This window comes from Schistocerca gregaria, chromosome 4 (genome assembly GCF_023897955.1).
Source record: "Schistocerca gregaria isolate iqSchGreg1 chromosome 4, iqSchGreg1.2, whole genome shotgun sequence".
Lineage (NCBI taxonomy): Eukaryota > Metazoa > Arthropoda > Insecta > Orthoptera > Acrididae > Schistocerca > Schistocerca gregaria.
In genome coordinates, this window is record NC_064923.1 from 723831810 (window position 1) to 723852808 (window position 20999).

At 41.6% G+C, this 20999-nt stretch overlaps 1 protein-coding gene across 6 annotated transcripts in view; it reads left to right on the plus strand.

Moving 5' to 3' along the window:
- LOC126268155 (uncharacterized) overlaps positions 1–20999 on the plus strand; it is a 694665-nt gene that overhangs the window by 646228 nt on the left and 27438 nt on the right. For all 6 annotated transcript variants that reach the window (XM_049973701.1, XM_049973702.1, XM_049973704.1 and 3 more), the window contains 2 exons: positions 9947–10021; positions 15876–15992. In XM_049973701.1, the coding sequence (XP_049829658.1) occupies positions 9947–10021; positions 15876–15992 (192 nt within the window). The remainder of the gene's footprint in view (positions 1–9946; positions 10022–15875; positions 15993–20999) is intronic.

Consider the following 20999-nt stretch of genomic DNA (forward strand, 5'->3'; position numbering starts at 1 on the left):
ACATTGATAGATAACTTTTTTATAGACCAAGATAAGTTTAAGGACATAAATGCTTATCCTGTTGAGAATGGTCTTTCAGATCATAGTGCACAGCTTGTTACAGTACATGACATAGCTCCATGCAGTATAATAAATCAGACTTTCAAAGCAGTGCGTTCAATTAACAATATAAATATTGCAAACTTTAGGGAAAGCCTACAGCAGCTAGACTGGGATGAAGTGTATAAGGAACCCGATGCAAACTTGAAATATAACTTATTTCACAATACATTTTTAAGGGTATTTGAAAATTGTTTTCCCAAGAAAATAGTTAAACATAATTCCAAGAAAACATATAAAAAACCTTGGCTAACTAAAGGAATAAGAATATCTTGCAACCGCAAAAGAGAACTGTATCTAACAGCAAGATGGAGTACTGACCCCGAAATTGTTCAATATTATAAAAACTATTGTGCGGTACTAAGAAAAGTTATTAAAAAGTCCAGAAGCATGTGTATCATGTCTGAGATCAGTAACTCTGATAATAAAATTAAAGCAATTTGGAATATTATTGAAAGGGAAACAGGGCAACCAAGAGCACAGGAAGACTTTAGTGCAATAAAATTGAATGACAAGTGCACTAACAAACAATCAGAAATTGAAAATATTTTGAATAATCATTTTTTAAATGTTGTGGAGAAAATAGGATCTAGATCTTCACTAGAAGAGGCAAGGCTATTAATAGAAGAGGCCATACCTGCACAGTTTGAAACAACTGTAATTCCACCAACCTCTCCCTCTGAAATCAGTAAAATAATAAACTCACTGAAAAGTAAAAGCTCTTACGGAATTGATGGCATTTCCAGCAAAGTACTTAAAGCTTGTTCCCCACAGATAAGTAGAATTCTCAGCCACGTATGTAATAGCTCTTTGGAGCAGGGTGTTTTCCCTGATAGACTGAAATATGCCATTGTAAAACCATTGCATAAAAAGGGGGATATGTCGGATGTCAACAACTACCGCCCAATCTCTCTTCTGACAGCTCTATCAAAAATTTTTGAGAAAGTAATGTATTCAAGAGTAGCCTCCCATATTTGTAAAAATAAAGTACTAACAAAATGTCAGTTTGGTTTTCAGAAAGGCTTTTCAACAGAAAATGCTATATATGCTTTCACTGATCAAATATTAAATGCTCTGAATAACCGGACATCACCCATTGGTATTTTTTGTGATCTCTCAAAGGCCTTTGATTGTGTAAATCATGGAATTCTTTTAGATAAGCTAAATCATTATGGTTTGAGTGGGGCAGTGCACAAATGGTTTAATTCATACTTAACTGGAAGAATGCAGAAAGTTGAAATAAGTGGTTCGTGTAATGTTAAAACAGCTGATTCCTCAAACTGGGGTGCTATCAAGCACGGGGTCCCACAGGGTTCGGTCTTAGGTCCTTTACTGTTCTTGATATACATTAATGACTTACCATTCCACATTGATGAAGATGCAAAGTTAGTTCTTTTTGCTGATGATACAAGTATAGTAATAACATCCAAAAACCAAGAACTAAGTGATGTAATTGTAAATGATGTTTTTCACAAAATTATTAAGTGGTTCTCAGCAAACGGACTCTCTTTAAATTTTGATAAAACACAGTATATACAGTTCCGTACAGTAAATGGCAAAACTCCAGTAATAAATATAGAATTTGAACAGAAGTCTGTAGCTAAGGTAGAATTTTCAAAATTTTTAGGTTTGTCCATTGATGAGAGGTTAAACTGGAAGCAACACATTGATGGTCTGCTGAAACGTCTGAGTTCAGCTACGTATGCTATTAGGGTTATTGTAAATTTTGGTGATAAGAATCTCAGTAAATTAGCTTACTATGCCTACTTTCATTCACTGCTTTCGTATGGCATCATATTCTGGGGTAATTCATCGTTGAGTAGAAAAGTATTCATTGCACAAAAACGTGTAATCAGAATAATTGCTGGAGCCCACCCACGGTCATCCTGCAGACATCTATTTAAGGATCTAGGGATCCTCACAGTAACCTCACAGTATATATATTCCCTTATGAAATTTGTTGATAATAATCCAACCCAATTCAAAAGTAATAGCAGTGTGCATACCTATAACACCAGGAGAAAGGATGATCTTCACTATGCAGGGTTAAATCTGACTTTGGCACAGAAAGGGGTAAATTATGCTGCCACAAAAGTCTTTGGGCACCTACCAAACAGCATCAAAAGCCTGACAGATAGCCAACTAACATTTAAAAATAAATTAAAAGAATTTCTAGATGACAACTCCTTCTACTCATTGGCTGAATTTTTAGATATAAAGTAAGAAAAAAAAAAAAAAAAAAACTTAATCATTAGTGTCATGCAATATTTTGTGTAATGTAATTTCTTGTACAGACATCTTTTATTAACCTGACACGTTCCACATCATTACGAAGTGTCGTATTCATGATCTATGGAACAAGTATTAATCTAATCTAATCTAATCTAATCTAATCTAATCGCGCGAAGCGCCGTCTGCACATTTTCTTTTGTCTCGTACCGTTGCAGACCTTCGTCTTTCAACGTGATTTTCAACTTAGGGAATTAAAGTTCGCCGGTGCCATGTCTGGAGAGTACGGAAGATGAGGCAGCGTAGTGATTTCGTTTTTGTACAACAGTCACGCACCAACAGGGATGAATGTGCGGGTGTGTTATCGTAATGGCAAGAGCCATGAATTGTCTAGCCACATTTCAGGTCGTTTCCTTCTGTCATTTTCTCGCAGGTGTCGCAACACGTCACTATAATACCACGAATTCATGGTGAACCAAGCCTTCGGTAGACGTCTAAGGGCGTCCTAAACGAGGGTCGTCTTTGATTTCCGTCCGGCCATTTTTAAACCGTGTGAACTATTCGTAACACCGAGTACGGCTTGAGCACTCTTCACCGCAGGCTTTCTGCATGTGGTGTGTCTCTATAAAGGTTTTGTTGAGTTCCTCGCAAAATTCAATGCAGACGCATGGCTCCTCTAACAATGCCATCTCGAAATTCGATTTTGTGTGGCATATTTCATAGCTTTCGTCCCATTCAGTTCTATGAAAAAAGCTGCTGTCAGTCTGCGGCATAGTCCTTGAAGATACTTGTTGAGGTTGGTGTGCCAGTAGAAAATAGTGCCTACCTAGACAGTCTGCTGTTTTCATGTTGGTACAGATCTTTTAAATAGGACCTAGCGGGGTTTTGTTGGTGTCCTGGAGCTGTGAACACGTAACATCCATCTCCATCACAACGCGGGCAACTGTCAGCCTACAGGCTAGCAAACAAGGTGACTCAGCTGCGTACCAGGCCCCCATTCAGCCGTTGATTTGAAAATACGAAAATAGTCGTACCTTTCACTCTCTAGCTGCCGCTACAGGTTCATAACGATTTGATTATATGATTGCACTAGATCGGTTGAGTATAGATTGTATCTGTTTGATTTTTCAGCATTTCCGTGAGATTTCCTCACGAATGAAATACATGTTACATTATTGAATGTAACATGTTATACGTTATTGCCTCTCACGTGTATGAATTACGACTGATTTGTGACTGTCCCAGTATGCTCCCCATTCGTCTCCTTGCGCTCAGACCTCAAATGAATTACTTGATTTAAACGTTTAGTTTTGTTCGTACATTCTTATCTATCGTTTTTAATTTCCCTTCTTCTATTTTCATTTTTCTAACACTGTTTTTGTTATTAATTTGTCCTACTTATAATGTATACTTTTATCGCCTCTACAACGATATAACAATGTCACCTGTTGACGTATGTGAGTAGTTCTTTTTTGAAATGGCAGCCCGTCGTCAGCTGAACACTGATGTTGCGAATGTAATTACGTGACACAATACTACATATTAAGGCATTCTAAGTGAATTGTGAATATTGTTAAATTGTTTGCACTTAATGCCTTGTTTACGTTGTGCTTGTATTTGCAAGGCAAGTACGTTTCATTTTTATTTAGTCTCAGGGAATTTAATTTTTAATAATAAATGATGTGTTGATTTTTAGCGGTCTAGTAAATCAGTGGTACAAGACGTGTTCAGATATTCCATTTTACCACTCATTGTTATTCCAACGTTATCAGGATAGCGTAATTGTGATTTGGAATCTGTTCATTGCAAATACGCAATTACTCTCTTGTCCATTGTGAACCTGTAGGGTAGGCCTGTGTGCTGCCCACTGCTATTAAACAGGAGAGGAACTGACAAGGGGACCGCGCCTGCTCATCATCACCGATTTCGTCCAAATGTATGGTATGTGCAGGGCTTGGACAGATATGCAAGCGGCAGAAGCGGGAGCTCCAGATGACCAAGAGTTTCGAGGGGGGACAGCATTTTTTGCGAGGGTTGGGCGACGCATGAGCCATCTTAGCGTAGTTTCCAGGCAACGATTGGCGCAGCGGAAAGACCACAGAACGGTAATCCGAGGGTCGCGGGTTCCAGTCCTAATGCAGATTTTTTTAATTTTTCGACTCTTACTTTACTTACACTGCAAATAAACCGAAATAACGCTCAATATATTGTACTTATTAATATTTTCACAAAAGGCGTGAAAGGAAAGGTCAAGGAAAACTTGGGGTGAAGATAAATTTCGAGGAAGGGGTTCTAAGGCGTTCACGATTATCATTTTATTTTACAATTGATAAGTTTGTATAGAAAAACAAATTTGTTTTACATTCATACACTGTTCCCTCTCATCGCACAGTTTGGTAGTAAACCACAGTAATCCTTCATTTCACCAAATATTGGCGAGGATCGCTTGCGATTTACAATATATTTTGAGGCAGTTTTCTTAGGATGTGCTTTGTTTTTCTCTCTAGACGAGATAAGAACGGTTCTGAAGCTTTTTGATCAAATTCTTAGCCGACGATTCGAAGTGTTGCTTTAGCTGTGTGTATTTAGTAGTGCACGATGACAGTCCATTCTCGCTTTGAGAAATGTCGTGGTATAATTGCGGATTTTCTTACTCTCCTCACGAATCAATTAACGTAAGAAATTTGTTGCCCTACAAATAGGGTTTCATCACATCAAGCACAATATACTAAGCATTACCTCGGTTTATTTGTAGTGAAGTGACGTAAAAATTGAAAATGAGAGAAGTCTTTCCATATGCGACTCAATACCAAGACCCTCGGATTACCGTTGGTTACGCTTTCGGCTATGCCTCGAAGTTAAGCTAACGTAAGTGGTTCATGCGTCCTCCGATTCGCGCCAAAAATGCTATTTTTTTCTAAATATGTTCTGGAACCCCCACTTCTATCACTTTAATCTATGACCAAGGCCTGGCTATACCATAAATCTGGACGAAATCGGTGATGGCTAGGCACAGTCCCCTTTAAAGAGAACCGCCGTTGCCGAGCGCGGAAGCAGCTGCTGCGCCTAGATAGGCATGCAGCCCGGCGTCGCAGCTGGGCGTTGTGGGTCTGCAGCAGCGCGCCGCGCCGGCCCTTGGACGGCGTCCCATTCAGAGGCGGGCCATTCACAAGTGCGGTCCAGGGGGCGGCCGCCTGCCGCCGCCATTGATCCGATCTGTCCGGACAGCGGTCCGCTTTAGCACGGCCCGCGGCCACGCGTTCGTCCCCAGACGCCCGCAGCGCAGGGCACTGTCGAAGTCTTAAATTGAATATACATACAGGCTGTCCCATTCAGACCACCCTGATTTTGAAAACCCACAGTAGATTCGACAATGAAAAATGCACCACATTGTAGAGCGTCTCAAAGAATTTACACTACTGCCCATTAAAATTGCCACACCAAGAACAAATGCAGATGATAAACGGGTATTCATTGGACAAATATATTATACTAGAACTCACAAGTGATTACATTTTCACGCAATTTGGGTGCATCGATCCTGGGAAATCAGTACCCAGAACAACCAAATCTGGCCGTAATAACGGCCTCGATACGCCTGGGCACTGAGTTAAACAGAGCTTGGATGGCGTGTGCAGTTACAGCTGCCCATGCAGCTTCAACACGATACCACAGTTCATCACGATACACAGTTAATCACATCACGATACACAGTTCATCACGATACCACAGTTCATCAAGAGTAGTGACTGGCGTATTGTGACGAGCCAGTTGCTCGGTCACCATTGACCAGACGTTTTCAGCTGGTGAGAGATCTGGAGAAAGTGTTGGCCAGGGCAGCAGTCGAAAATTTGCTGTATCCTGAAAGGCCCGTAAAGGACCTCCAACATGCGGTCGTGCATTATCCTGCTGAAATGTAGCATTTCGCAGGTATTGAATGAAGGGTAGAGCCACGGGTTGTAACACATCTGAAACGTAACGTCCACTGTTCAAAGTGCCGTCAATGCGAACAAGAGGTGACCGAGACGTGTAACCAATGGCACCCCATACCATCACGCTGGGTGATACGCCAGTATGGCGATGTCGAATACACGCTTCCAATGTGCGTCCACCGCGATGTCGCCAAACACGGATGTGACCATCATGATGTTGTAAACAGAACCTGGGTTCATCCGAAGAAATGACGTTTCGCCATTCGTGCACCCAGGTTCGTCGTTGAGTACACCACCGCAGGCGCTCCTGTCTGTGCTGCAGCGTCAAGGGTAACGGCAGCCACGGTCTCCGAGCTGATAGTCCATGCTGCTGCAAACGTCGTCGAACTGTTTGTGCAAACGGTTGTTGTTTTGCAAACGTCCCCATCTGTTGACTCAGGGATCGAGACGTGGCTGCACGATCCGTTACAGCCATGCGGATAAGATGCCTGTCATCTCGACTGCTAGTGATACGAGGCCGTTGGGATCTAGCACGGCGTTCCGTATTACCCTCCTGAACCCACCGATTCCATATTCTGCTAACAGTCATTGGATCTCGACCAACCCGAGCAGCAGTGTTGCGATACGATAAACCGCAATCGCGATAGGCTACAATCTGACCTTTATCAAAGGCGGAAACGTGACGGTACGCATTCCTCCTCCTTACACGAGGCATCACAACTACGTTTCATCACGCAACGCCGGTCAACTGCTGTTTGTGTATGAGAAATCGGTTGGAAACTTTCCTCATGTCAGCACGTTGTAGGTGTCGCCACCGGCGCCAACCTTGTATGAATGCTGTGAAAAGCTAATCATTTGCATATCACAGCTTCTTCGTCCTGTCGGTTAAATTTCGCGTCTGTAGCACGTCATCTTCGTGGTATAGCAATTTTAATGGCCAGTAGTGTATTTATTTATTATCAATAAACCTCTACATGTGAACCATTTGTAGCACGAAGAATATCGAGTCTATATTCAGTTTCTTGCCAAGTTCTTTGTAACATTTCCTCTATTATTGTTGCAATCGCATTAGTGATACGATGTCGCAACGCAAGAATATCGTCCAGTTTGGTCTCATACACGCGGTCCTTCACGAATCCCCACACGAAGAAATCAAGCGGCGTAACGTCGGGTGAACGTGGTGGCCAGGCAACGGGTCCTCCGCGTCCGATCCAACGATTGGGAAACTTCCTATCCAGGAACTTGCGAACAGCCGTTGACCAATGCGGCGGAACTCCATCTTGTTGAAAAATTATGTTGTGTTGCAAGTCTTGTATCTGAGGGTACACAAACTGCTCCAACATGTCCAGGTACACTGACCTATTCACTATTTCTTCCGTAAAGAAGAACGGCCCAACAATCCTGTCGTGCATTAGCCCGCACGAGACGTTTAGTTTAGGGCTGTGACGAACATGTTCAATGACAAATTGAGGATTTTGCTAACCCCAAATCCAATCATTATGCCTATTAGCCCTTCCTAATAGATGAAAGGTTGCCTCATCTGAGAATAAACATCTTTCTAGGAAGCTGGCATCCGTATCAGTACGCTGCAGCATCGGGTTGTTTCCATACCCGTGCACGTCCATCCGCTCGATGCAATTTGAAACAAGACTCGTCTGACGAGGCAGCATGTTTCTAGTCATCAACAGTCCAATGTCGGTGTTAACGGGCCTAGCGAGGCGTAAAGCTTTGTGTCGTGCAGTCATCAAGGATACACGAGTGGTCCTTCGTCTCCGAAGTGCAGACATGAATGGACTACCGTAGCACGCCTCCAAAAAAATATTCAAATGTTTGTGAAATCTTATGGGACTTAACTGCTAAGGTCATCAGGCCCTAAGCTTACACACTACTTAACCTAAATTATCCTAAGGACAAACACACACACCCATGCCCGAGGGAGGACTCGAACCTCTGCCGGGACCAGCCGCATAGTCCATGACTCCAGCGCCCTAGACCGCTCGGCTAAAGGCACGCAAATTCTCAACTTACACCACTCACAATACATGTTGTGGCCCTCTCATCAGCCTCATTACTCGTGGCATCTCGCCGATTCCCGTAGAAGTTGGAGATTGGTGTGCATCTGCACTGAAGGGATCATTGGCTGTCTTCGCGTTAATTATGCATGTGCAGCGTCTGTTCTTTCGGATGATTCAAGCAAAGAGTGCCAGTGATTACTCCAGTGCAAATGCACACCAAGCTCTAATTGTTACGAGAATCGGCGAGATGCCACGAGTAATGAGCCTAATGAGCAGGCACAGTACATGTGTGGCATCAGTTGAGAATTTGGGTCTGATGCTGTGGTATCAGTTGAGAATTTGGGTCTGATTGGAAAGCGTGCTGGGAAGTCTGTGCGGTTGTGGTGACCACTGTGTCATCCGATGGTCTGAGCATCTGCCTAGGAAGTAGGAGACCCACCTGGGTTTGAGTACCGGTCTCTCACAAATTTTCTACGTCCCCCATTAATGTAAATCAATGCCCATTGGCAGCTAATGTGTTTAGATCTTTTGCGTCTTGATTCATACTGGCTCAAGGATCAAAATGGTGTCTGTTCTTTTGGACTTGTCCGGAAGAACGAACACCACATATACATATTTAAGTCGAAGACGGCCAGTGATCCCTCCAGTGCAGATGAACACCAAGCTCCAACTCCCGCGGGAATCGGCAAGACGCCACGAGTAATGAGCCTAATGAGCTGGGGCACTACATCAGTAATATGTGGTATAAGTTGAGAATTTGAGTGTGACGGTGACCATTGTGTCCTGATGGATAGAGTGGTCAGCACATCTGTCAGGTAAGCAGGAGACCTGGATTCGAATCTGTTCAGGCACAAAATTTTTACTTGCCCCATTGATATTATTCAGTGCCCACTGACAGCTAAGATCTTTAGTTCCTTCGTGTCTTGCATCATTTCTTCCAACAAATGTTACAATTAAGTATGTGCTACAATCCTGCCGTAAGAAACGAACTCCAGTATCCAAAATCATGCTTCAAACGTGAATCTGAACCCCCTGCATCCCTCTTCTAAAGATGAACCTGAAAAGCCTTGTAAACTTGTTAATGGAAATAAGCAAGAATTTCATAAGTGAGTAGCTGCAATTATCATTTTTATATTCAGCTAATATGCAGTCACGGAGTTCCACAATATCCATAATGGATAAGTTTAATCTGGTATTTTTCCAGACATATTTTGCCTTAATTTAGTAAAGCGTCTTCAGTGGCCTGAAATACATATATATTTTCACTTAAATAACACATATTCTGGCACTGTGCTTTAGAAGCTACAAACAATTCTGCCCCTAGCTTTTTTTTCTGAAATGAATGTGTTTTATTGCTTATAGTACGCACTGAACAAGAAAGTGCAAGGACCTGAGCTGTTTGTAAATGTTGCATTTAAGTGCAATTGTGTAGAATACTTATTTCCGGCCACTGAAGATGCATTAACAAACGAAGGCGAAACGCCTCTGGAAAAATGTAATTGCATTTATTCAGTTGCAGTTTTTAGAAGAATCAGTTACGTTAAGTCTTAAGATACCAATCTCCAGTTTACTTATATGGTACAAAGTGAATAATAATGTCAGCCGATAAAAATTAAGCTCATCAGAGGAGAAACATGTAAAAAATCTAATAACAATATTTATTGTTTTCAGTTGCGGACTGAAAAGGAGAAATATGAACAATGGAAAGACCAGCTGGAGAGGGAGAAGAACGAGGCCTACAGACAGGTAAATAAACACGCAGAAGCTCCTAATTACACATTTTGTTAGCCTTTATCCAGTATACACAATTGCAAACAAGTTTTTATTTAAAAATATTAGTTATTCACAGGGATATCTACGGCCAGACAACTTGTCTGGCGTAGCAGTAATAAACTATTAGGTTGGTGCATAAGTTCATAGCGTTTTTGTTTTGCATGTTATCTTCCGGTTGCTGTGGGGTTATTTATCGGTGGTCATTTCTTATTCGTAAGTCACTGTCACTATTTGAATTTACGTGTTGTCATTTCGTCATTGGGAGATATTAAGTGGAGCTGTGGACGTTAGAAAATGGAATGCTAAGTAATGAAATCGGAAAATTTCCGACATATTCTTCTGTTTTGAGTTCAATACTCGGATGACAGCGGTCGACGCACCTAGAAACATTTGCGCCATGTATGGGGACAATGCCACTGGACAGAGCACGGCAGGAAAATGGGTTTCTAGTTTTTAGGAGGATCGTTTTTACATTAGTGACCACTCCACAGGGAGACATTCGGGAGTTGATGAAGATCGTTGAAACGCATTAATCCGCAATGATCCGCATCAGTGTAGTAAAGGACTGGCAGATGTGGTGAACTGTTGTCATTCCACCATCTTATGACATTTGCATGCGATGGGGAAGATCCAAAAATCGGGTACATGGATATCGCATAAACAAAGCCAAATTCACAAAAATCAGCAGGTGGCCATGTGTGCATCTCTACTTGCTCCTCATCAACTGACTCGTGAACAACACCGGCCATTCCTATTCTGTATCGTTAGTGGTGACGAGAAATGGTGTCTTTACGACAACATGAGGAAAAGAAAGGAATGGTTGAGCCCAGACAAAACAGCAACACTCCATACAGGGACCTGTGCGCATCCACAAAGAGAGAATGCAATGCACCTGTACTACGAATTGCTTCCCCGAGGTGTAACGATCACTGCTGGCTTTTAATGTCAACAACTGAGACGCCTTGCAGACGCAGTCGAAAAACAACGACCAGGAAGACTGCGTAAAGTGATGCTACTCCACGACAACGCCTGCCCGCATTCTGCTAGACTGATAAAAAACACTGTACGGGAAATGGGTTGGGAACCTGATATTGTGCCCTCAGATTTTCACCTTTTCTTCTGTGTATCGAAGAGCCTTCAAGGAATTTCCTTTCCGAATGAAAATGCGCTCCACACACGGCTCGACGAGTTCTTCACCTCAAAACCACGTGTTGTCTACAGTTGCAGAATCGAAAAGTTACCTCATCGTTGGTAGACGGTTGTAAATAGTTAAAGAGGGTATGTTATTGACGACTGAATTCTCTGTTGTGTTTATTAAACTTACGGAAAAAACTCTATGAACTTATGCACCAATATTTGCCGTGAATCAGTCTGTCAATTAGTGGAAACCGTTTACAAATCCCCACAGTAGTTCCTGGGACTAGACTTCAGACACAGACAGAAAATCGCGGAGGAGGACTTTAATTTATACGAATAGATAATAGCCCGACCAGTCAGTTGTATTTACATTTGATTATGTTTCAGCGGCTGTGCGTTATGCAGTACACTTGAGACTCTGGTAAGGACGGTGATAGTACGTGTATGGATGCAATACCAAATTTTACTAGATACCTATATAGAGTGCTCTTAATGTGCTTCTATTTCTGTTAATAAAGTGAAAGTCCTATTTCTTTGGCGGTATTATCAACATGATTTGCTGGTTAGAACAACAATGTCTATTTGTTAATGTTGTTGATACTGGCGTTAACGCATTATATTTATGGTGACATCTCAGACTATTTTAACGTGTAGTACTTCTTTGTACGTTGTTCACACATACAAGGAGAGGTTCCCAGCTGTGCGATCGACGTTTTGAAACTATCTGCTCGGTGATGTAGGTGAAGATCTCATGTGTCATTCACTAAGTTATTCTTCTTGCTGAGCCCCCATTTGTGAACAATTGACGAAAAAAATCGGAATTTTGTGCGATACTCAAGAGCGTTAAAAAGTTGGCAGTAAATAGTCTGGTTGTATGGTGTAATGGATAGGATAACAGCTTTGCACGCAGGAAGTTGTGGGTTCGAATTTCGTCGGTTGTAGTAGTTTTTTTTTTTTAATTTTCAAATCATTTATCGAAATGACTTAAATTATCATGTTTTTTGCAGTGAACACACAGTGCGTAGTGGGGCGATCACACTGTTGTAGAAATAATTCAAAAGCCACGATCGCTTAAATACTGTTTACTGGATAGCCGGTTTCAACACACTAAAGGTGCCATCATAGGATCTGTGAAGATACAACGTGACAGGTTTGAGGGAGGGCTCACATGAGTTACACTATATGCATTACTATTAGTACAGTACCACATACCTGAATGTAGATTAACATTTCTAAACCATTTGGATATAACGATACATGAGGCAGACCGGCTGATATAAAATCATTGTCACAAAAAATAAAACAACTGCTCTCATGGTCATTCTTTTCCATAAGATATGTAAAACCGCAGCCACAAGATAAAACTATCTGGTACATGACCGCTGCTCGACCAACTGTCGGCATCGCACTGCCCTATTCCGCGCAGGTATACCCGCTGCGATTCTAATGGTTCACAACCGGCCACTAGATAGCGCTGTCCAAGCAATGCACACACAGTCCGACGGTATAATCACTCGCTACTGCTACAATACAACTTTACTATTACTGCTAATCCAATACCCATGCATACACTTACTGTACATACTATACATACTATAAAGTACGTCAGCTACAGTGTAAAAACATCTGAAGCAAAGGCATTATCCATATTAGCGCCATACAAAACTACGTATTATAATTTACTCTTATTGATATATGGAAGTCAGGAAAACACACATAGTAAGCTGTTCATAACATGACTTAGATACAATGTGACGAGTGATTAAAACCTGTATGCTGGGCCTTACCTGTCTCGGCACTACGGTCTTAGGTATTTTAAGCGCCAAAACAGTCCTAACTTGCTATAAAAGGCTCTCACCGACTGTGCCCTCATTATGAACGTAGAACGGACCGACTATGAATACCTGCGTAAGCACGTGAAAGTAAGGAATGCCAACTCAGAAACAAACCCGGAACGTAGGGAGAGACAGACATACGTACCGAGATGCACAACCGTGCGCTCCCATCGGCATGGCACTCGTTCCGTCCATTCATCTCACTGAATGGGGAGTAATGGGAAAACCATATTACTACGATACCAAGAAAACACCCATTCTGGCCGACCATACACAAATATATCTGTGGAATATAGAAACGAGACGAAGACACATTTGGGGGGCAGTGGTAATCATCAAGCAAAGATTTACTGGCTAGGCTGACCAACTACACGTCAAGCCTCATAACAAGCATTTACCTTAACATGGCAGGCCACGCCCTGCAAAAAAAGGTGACCGATAAATGACGTTGGTAGTATTCTATAGGTGGTTTTCCGATCATAAGAGATACGCAACACCCTTCATAGTGTGTGAATAGGCCGCACAGTATCTCTAGAGCACCGCATCAAAAAGTCAAAGAAATTATGGTTCGCCGATTCTAATTGGTCGTTCAACAATTTGCTTGGAGACCTCTTTCTGTTTTTTGTAAATTTCGATGTTTTGCAAAACGTTGAATTTGCTTCCTTTAGGTGCTTTATGCAAGATTTTCATACATTGTTGCATATCAGCAGTTTTATGGGTTGAGTCACGCAGACGGTCACCCAAAGCGGACTTGTTTGCCCCGATAAAAGCCTTCACACCCGCCACATTGTAATCTGTATACCCCTGTGTTTCTTAATTTATCAGTGCTGTCTTCAATCGTGTGCCTAAATTTCGAACGCAAACTATTTTTCGTGCTAAGTGCCAGACCCACTTACGAAATTATGGGTCTATTTTGTCAGAAACCGGCCCTGATATGTCATTGGAGCATACTTTTTACTGCTATTATTGTTAGATGGCCTTTCCTTCTCATCCTTTTTTGTATACAACCTGCCCACCGTGGCCGCATCATTACCATTGCTACAGGCTATATACTTGAGGACATGCCTAACGCTGCTCCGTTGCAACGGCAGCCTTTTTTGAGCCTGTGTATCATTGAGTAAAAATATGACTTTTTATACTTGGATGGTTGGATTGCGCATGGATAACATCATCTGTAGCTACTGGTTTCCTGTAAACGCTAAGTGTATCACGGCCGGCTGCTTTAGTAATAGTGTGGTCTAAGCAGTTAACACTACTATTGTTACTTTCAATTTCTACTGCAAATATTATCTGCTTTTGCATAGCATTCGGCGCATTTAATTAATCATTGATGCCTTTTCTATCACCTATCACGAGGGCTATAATATCATCTACATATCTCTTATAATAAACCGTTTTCTCTCTTAGCGCTATATTATCCCTAAATAACTTACTTTCAAGGCTGTGGCCGTTACTTCATTCTCTTTTAAACGTGCTACTTGTAACTCAATCTTCGCTAAGTTGCTTAGAGCTACAGTTTTGCGGAATACTGTGTTTTAAACCTTTGCTACGCAACTCCTCTTGTTGTTGACAAAAAACTATATCTGTTAAATTCACTACTCATTCTGCAAATTTTATATTAGTTATTGGAACTGTTTTCGAATGATGTGAAGCTTTTTCTGTAAGTTTCCTAAATTTCTTGTCGTGAATAGCTTGCACACGCAACTTCATATTGGTTACCTTATCTTGAGACCACTTAACGATTCCCTACATAATTTCGAACTGAATGGAATAGTTTATGACTTACTAAATTTTCTTTGTTCATGTGATAAACCTGCAGCAAATACGCAGGACGTTCTAATTTATTAATTATTCGCTACTAACGCTGTACGCAACGTATTTTGCGAACAGTAGCCAGAGATACCTACAAATGCACGTGCAAAATTGTTATACTTCAGGAAATATGGCGCCATAGACATTGAGAGTATGGAAAAATAGCTTTTGTTTGTAACTGAGCACAATTTCCCCACGTTATTGTCATCCAGTGGTCGATAACGAAAGCACTAAGCGACTACCAACAAACTTCAAACGTAATTTCTCACCCTTTCCAAACTTTTTCTCGCCTGTATGCTAACATAAAATATTTAACGCACACATCTTTTGAAGCTGTTTTGTGTACGGAAGTCTGATTCTTTAAAGAATTCAAGAGGGTGGTGGGGTTTTGGCATCGTATAGTCCACGGAAAGTAAATTACGTGATCCAACTTCAGTAGACGACTATTCAGGCTAGGCGCAAGGCCGTCTTCAGAGTACAGATAGGCATGAAGTACCTGTTTTGCAAATCAAACTGCCATTTATCCCATACACGTTTCGCCTTCTCCTGTTCTAAGGCGTCATCAGTTGTAAATTACAAAAAATCGTGAAGTGAGCTGTTTGATAATCTATAGCTAACAAAACTGTATCGTTATAGATCCCACTGGTGATGCCTTAGAACAGAAGGCGGCGAAACGCGTATGGGATAAGTAAAGTAACTAGCAGCAGGAAAAGGCAGTTTGATTTGCAAAACAAGTCTTTATCTGCTTGCTGCGGAGGATGTCCACACAAACAAACTTGTTAGGGATGAAGTAGTTTGCAAAGTTTTAACATTCTCACGTGCGGATAAAAATACTTGCAGATACGGATAAGGGGGTAACAGATGACGTTTTTCTTATCTGTCCCCCCTCTTCACAGTTCTCGTTGCTGCCCGCGATAAACAATTCGCCGAGTGAATTACGTGCTGCCTTATCTTTTGGGGAGAACCTTTGTAAACGTGGGTGCCTGTTAGTGTTGGCAACGAATGGCGGTGCAGCTGAAGAGTGTGAGTGCTATGTGTTGCAGCTGAAGCGGCAGGCGATGGAGTCGGAGGCGACGCGGCGCGGGCTGGAGCGCGCGCGCCAGGAGGTGGTGCGCCAAGTGACGGCCATCGCGGCCGAGAAGGACAGCCTCGAGAGGGAGGTGCGTCTAGCCGCCGCTGCGACTGCTCCCCACAGCCAGGCCCGGCGTCACGCCACCAGTGCACGGACACCCTGCACGCCCAACCGCTTCCCCTGCCCAGCTCCGTATGCGTCACTTCTCCTCCTTCCACCCCGACACTCTGCATCTTTGTCGCTGCTTTCCCCTGTGGTCTCCGGTCAGTGCGTGATGTTCTCAAAGTTGGAAACGTTTTCTGCACACAGCCATTTTTAATTGGTCTGTCTCCCATCTTCTGCAGCATCTGTGACACAAATTTTCATCTGTTTATGTGCCATTAGTCACAAGAAATACAGGGTTTGGACAAAAATATGGAAACACCGTGGAAAATGCACGCTCGAACGTAAATGCGGGCACTAGCGGAAACTGCAGGTTGCGTCGTGGCGACTGACCGCGAGCAACTCCCGAGCGGTGTTCTCAGTACGTTGCTAGTGTCAGTCGTGGTCCGAACAGTGTTACGTGTCGTCGTGAGTGGATTGTGTCTGATCTGACAAGGAGACGGCACGACCGTGGGGTCAGGGATTTGTCCGAAATTTTGTGAGGTGAACGAGGACACCTAACACCTCACGTGGTTAAAATATTAGGACGCACTACTCGGAAAATCACGAGAAAAATCGATCCAACGTTTCTTAGGTGCCTTATGAGTATAAAATGTTAGTACACCAAGCCCCAGTTCCCTCTTGCAGGGCTTGTGCTTCTACAAAGCCACATCTGACGCATGGTCTTCACAATCCTGGATAACTCTCTTTACTCATTTCAAAATAAGAAATACAAGGGTGTGCTGCAAAGTAATGCCTCCAAATTTTTGTGTGCAAACCGTTAAAACTTTTAAAATAAAACAAGCTTTATCATCATCCTGCACCCGTGCTCTTAATGTCCAGATATTTATTTCTCAACACAGCCGCCCTGGCAATGAACACATTTCTCTGAATGAGAGACCAATTGGTTGATACAATCACTGTAGAATGTATGACTTCCGTTTACACAGCTGCAACTTCACCTCTGCTTGCGCTGATCCTTCGTTATAAGAATGAAGGCCTCGAATGTGTATGAATGGGACCAGTGCAGGACTGTATGGATGATGATGATGACGGTGATGATCCCGAGAGTTGGACTGTTACAGGTGTTGCAGAGTTCATGTGTGCTGTGCCAATGTCATACTGAAGGATGAACTCCATGTGTGGACTAACTCTTCAAATTCATGTTTTCAGATTTCTGAGGGTCTTGCAGTATCTTACAGAGTTTATGGTGGTTTATTTAGGCACAAATTCCAAATGTGCTACACCTTGAACATCCTATAAAACTGTGAACATGACTTTACCTGCTGATGGCATGATCTTGAACTTTTGTGACAGTGTTGATATTTTGTGGTGGAACCCCATTTATGACCCCCTTGTGTTTTGGTTTGACATAGTGAACCCAGCTTTCATCACCTGTCTCATTGTTGCTGAGGAATCAGTCGTCCTCAAAAGAAATTGTTGACAGGTGTTCAGTCTCTTCTGTTGCAGTTGGGGCCACTTTTCTGTAGTTATAAACTCAATTACAGAACATTGTTTCTCATGCACAAACCTAATTAAATTACACACCACCCTGTTACATGCTACAGTTCAGAGCCTTCTACCAGCAGAGGGTTGCAACTTGCATCAGCAAAGCAGGAATGCAGTTGGATTAATACGCTTGAAATGTAACACCTCAATAAATAAATAAAAATAAAATAAAAATAAAAATGGTGTTAACGTCACGTCCGATAGACATGTCATCATCAGCACTATCACATGTCCTCACTCTGTGAGACAGTGCAATTTAATCCAGGACATTGGCACTAAGCCTGCTGGTCAAGTACTTTACACCACAATCTGTCCTCCCATTTCTGGCTCAATAATAGCTATGAAAATTTCTTCCACCACCAGGATTTGACCTGGCCCCTTCCATGTTGTACACAATTTTGCAACGGTACAAGTGTATGCATGTGAGTTTCATTTGACAGATGGTAATGTTCTACCATATAGCACACCTGAAAAATGACGACTTCTCATGCTTAGTGTCCAGCTTACTCTTCGGAGTTAAATCTGGTCGAACATATGTGGGATGTTCTAGGTCAGAGAACAGTCTGGACACCACCAACACAGACTGTTGCTGATATCCAGAATTTCTTGTCTGATAATGGGGAGCATTACCGCAAACTATGCTGGATTCCTTATCCACTGTATGGGAACCTCTTTTGCATGCTGCTTTGTCACACAAAGTCATCACACTTTTTACAGTAATGACTTTTGTACAGCAGCAGCAGTGAGGCAACACATACTGTACATTGCATTGCAGTCCATATCCAGCTTTCCAGTATACCTTGCTTCTCATCATTCTGTTTGTGTTACATTGTTGGCAGGCCCCACATTAAATGTAACACGCCCTACATTATTGCAGTATCACAGTTACCTTGTGCATATGGACATGAGTCCAGGCATCTGGATATATGCTTACAAAACATTGAATCTGGAGCAGTGTAAAGTGGAACATCACAGTTACACCAGATAAACCATAAGGTCATTACAGGCACCTAGGTATGTCAAAAGTACTAATCACTAATGAGTGGATGGACTATGGATAAGTTTAAGTACTCGAGCCCCCAAGACAAAGCAAGGGGTCAAGGATCGTAGGTGGGCCATAGCAACATACACCTACCGAATTCTATGAAATTTTGCTGCGGGCACCTTCATGTACGTAAGGTCCAGCCAGATAAGACACACATTACAACCAGGCGATGAAACTTGTTGAACAGCTTTTCTGACTGAGATATCAGCACAAATTGACACTAGCAATAAGTATATTCAATGAATTTGCTTTTGAAATGAGGCTACTATCCACAACACAGTGTGAGGGTAAGGGGTTCGAAAAGTTGACTCGTTGCTATAGATCACATTAGGGATTCTCCTAAAATGAATGTTTGTGCTGTTTAATGCATAACAGTCATTGGCCATTTCTTTTTTGTTAAAAATTTGTAACAGCTAACATTTATCTGGATTTGCTAGAACCATTTGTGGAACCAAAAATGAGTGACTTGCAGCCTGATTTGATTTTGCAACAAATTGTGCACTATCACGTTGGGGGATTAAATTTTAGAAATTTTCTTGACGAAACATTTCCTGGCAAGTCACAATCCTACTGCCTCACCAGAAAGATCACCAGCTATAACATCTATGGGTTTCTTTTTGTGTGGCTACATAAAATGCAGGGTTTACACTATACAAGTACCTGATCTGGATACATTCAGGAGAAGGATAATAGATGCTGCTGGTGGTGTTAAACAAGGAATGTTGTCAAAAGTTGGCAAATATCAATTAGATATTCTTCAAGCAACAGATGGTGCAATTGTTAAAGTTTATTGACATTGTAACAAAAATTTGGTGGTTCTTTTTTACATTTGCCATAAACTGCAAACCTGTAAGTACTGTAGTTTTTGTAAAGTATATATTGATATTACGCAAAGACTTTAGGCCCACCCTGTACTTTTGATACTTACTGTAAAATATTCTGCGTTCGAACAGGCCTTGGAAAGGCTCAGTGGTACCGACCGACTGCCATGTCATCCTCAGTCAGTAGACATCACTGGATGCAGCCATGGTGGACCATGTGGTCAGCACACCACTCTTCCAGCCGTTGTCAGTTTTTGTGATCGGAGCTGCTACTTTGCTTGCTAACAGTGCGCAGCAGTCCCAGTCTGTCACCCATCCAAGTGCTAGCTAAGCCCAACAGTGTTTTACTTCGATGATCTGATGGGAACCAGTATCACCACAGTAGCAAGGTCTTTGAAATATTTACTGAAGGTGTCTCTTTATTACCTGTTGCAGGCAGTTTCAGAGAAAGCAAAACTGCAATAACTCAGGGCAGTGAAAAAGAGACTGAAGCACTTTTGGACCTCAAATGACACATTTTGTTATCTTTTTCACAATATTATTTTTGATTTAGTTGATTAAAAAATTGTTACTTCACTTCTTTGAAAAGAGAAATACACAGAACTTCACATTTGTGTAGCAAATTTATATGATATGTTGACAAAAAGTTTGGAAGTAATATTCATGATATTATACACTATCAGACAAAAGTATTAGCAACAAAACTTGCATATTTATAAAACAGAAGACAGATTGAGCAAGATCTACGATAAAATGGAAGAAAAGTAGTTTGTTATCCAATAATAGGGTTCATCAACAATGTTTAGTTGGAACTTAGATTAATGATAAATATTTCTGGGAAATTGTTGTGCTCAAGACATAATTAAATATATGTTTCCAACAGTAAGAAACTGCTTTGAGGCGTCGCATTTCCGCTTTGAATATTCTTTTTTTTACTCCTTTCTTAAATGCTCTTACGTTATTCCCTTGCTCTTTCTGTATGTGTGACTGAATTACCTCGTCTTTCTGATACAGTTGTAGCTAGTCTGTCTTTTCTGTTATAGATATAGTTCTTTTTTGAGGATTCTGATGAAGGGACTTTCAGTTTTGTGACTTATATTTCTGTTCTAGGCAGCATACTTGCATCTGGTCCACGCCATGCCCACACAGTTTTCATTAGCTCCTCTGTGGTAGCTCACTTCTACAGGCGATGTCTTCTATGGCGAATTTGCGACTGCCGTATCTATTTTTATGTATTTGTTTGCTTAAGCGGGTATTAACATTACGTAAGGGGAGACATATAATAGCATCATTAAACACAAGCTTGACATACCAGTAGTAAAGTAGCTGAATGCCCATGATTTTGTAATAAGTTTTAGATGAGAGTAGTCTTTTATACCATAGAAACATTGTAAAGTAACAGTTTAACACCTGCAAAGCATTATTAACTCCAGGTGAATGTTGCTCTTCAATAGAGCCTTTTTCGTTTGATGTAGGTGTAGTTTAGCAAAATTGATAGTTTGTACAAAATTAATTCAATTTGTATTGCTTACACTTTAACAATAATTACACCATTATCAGAAAAGTAGTCATGTAAATA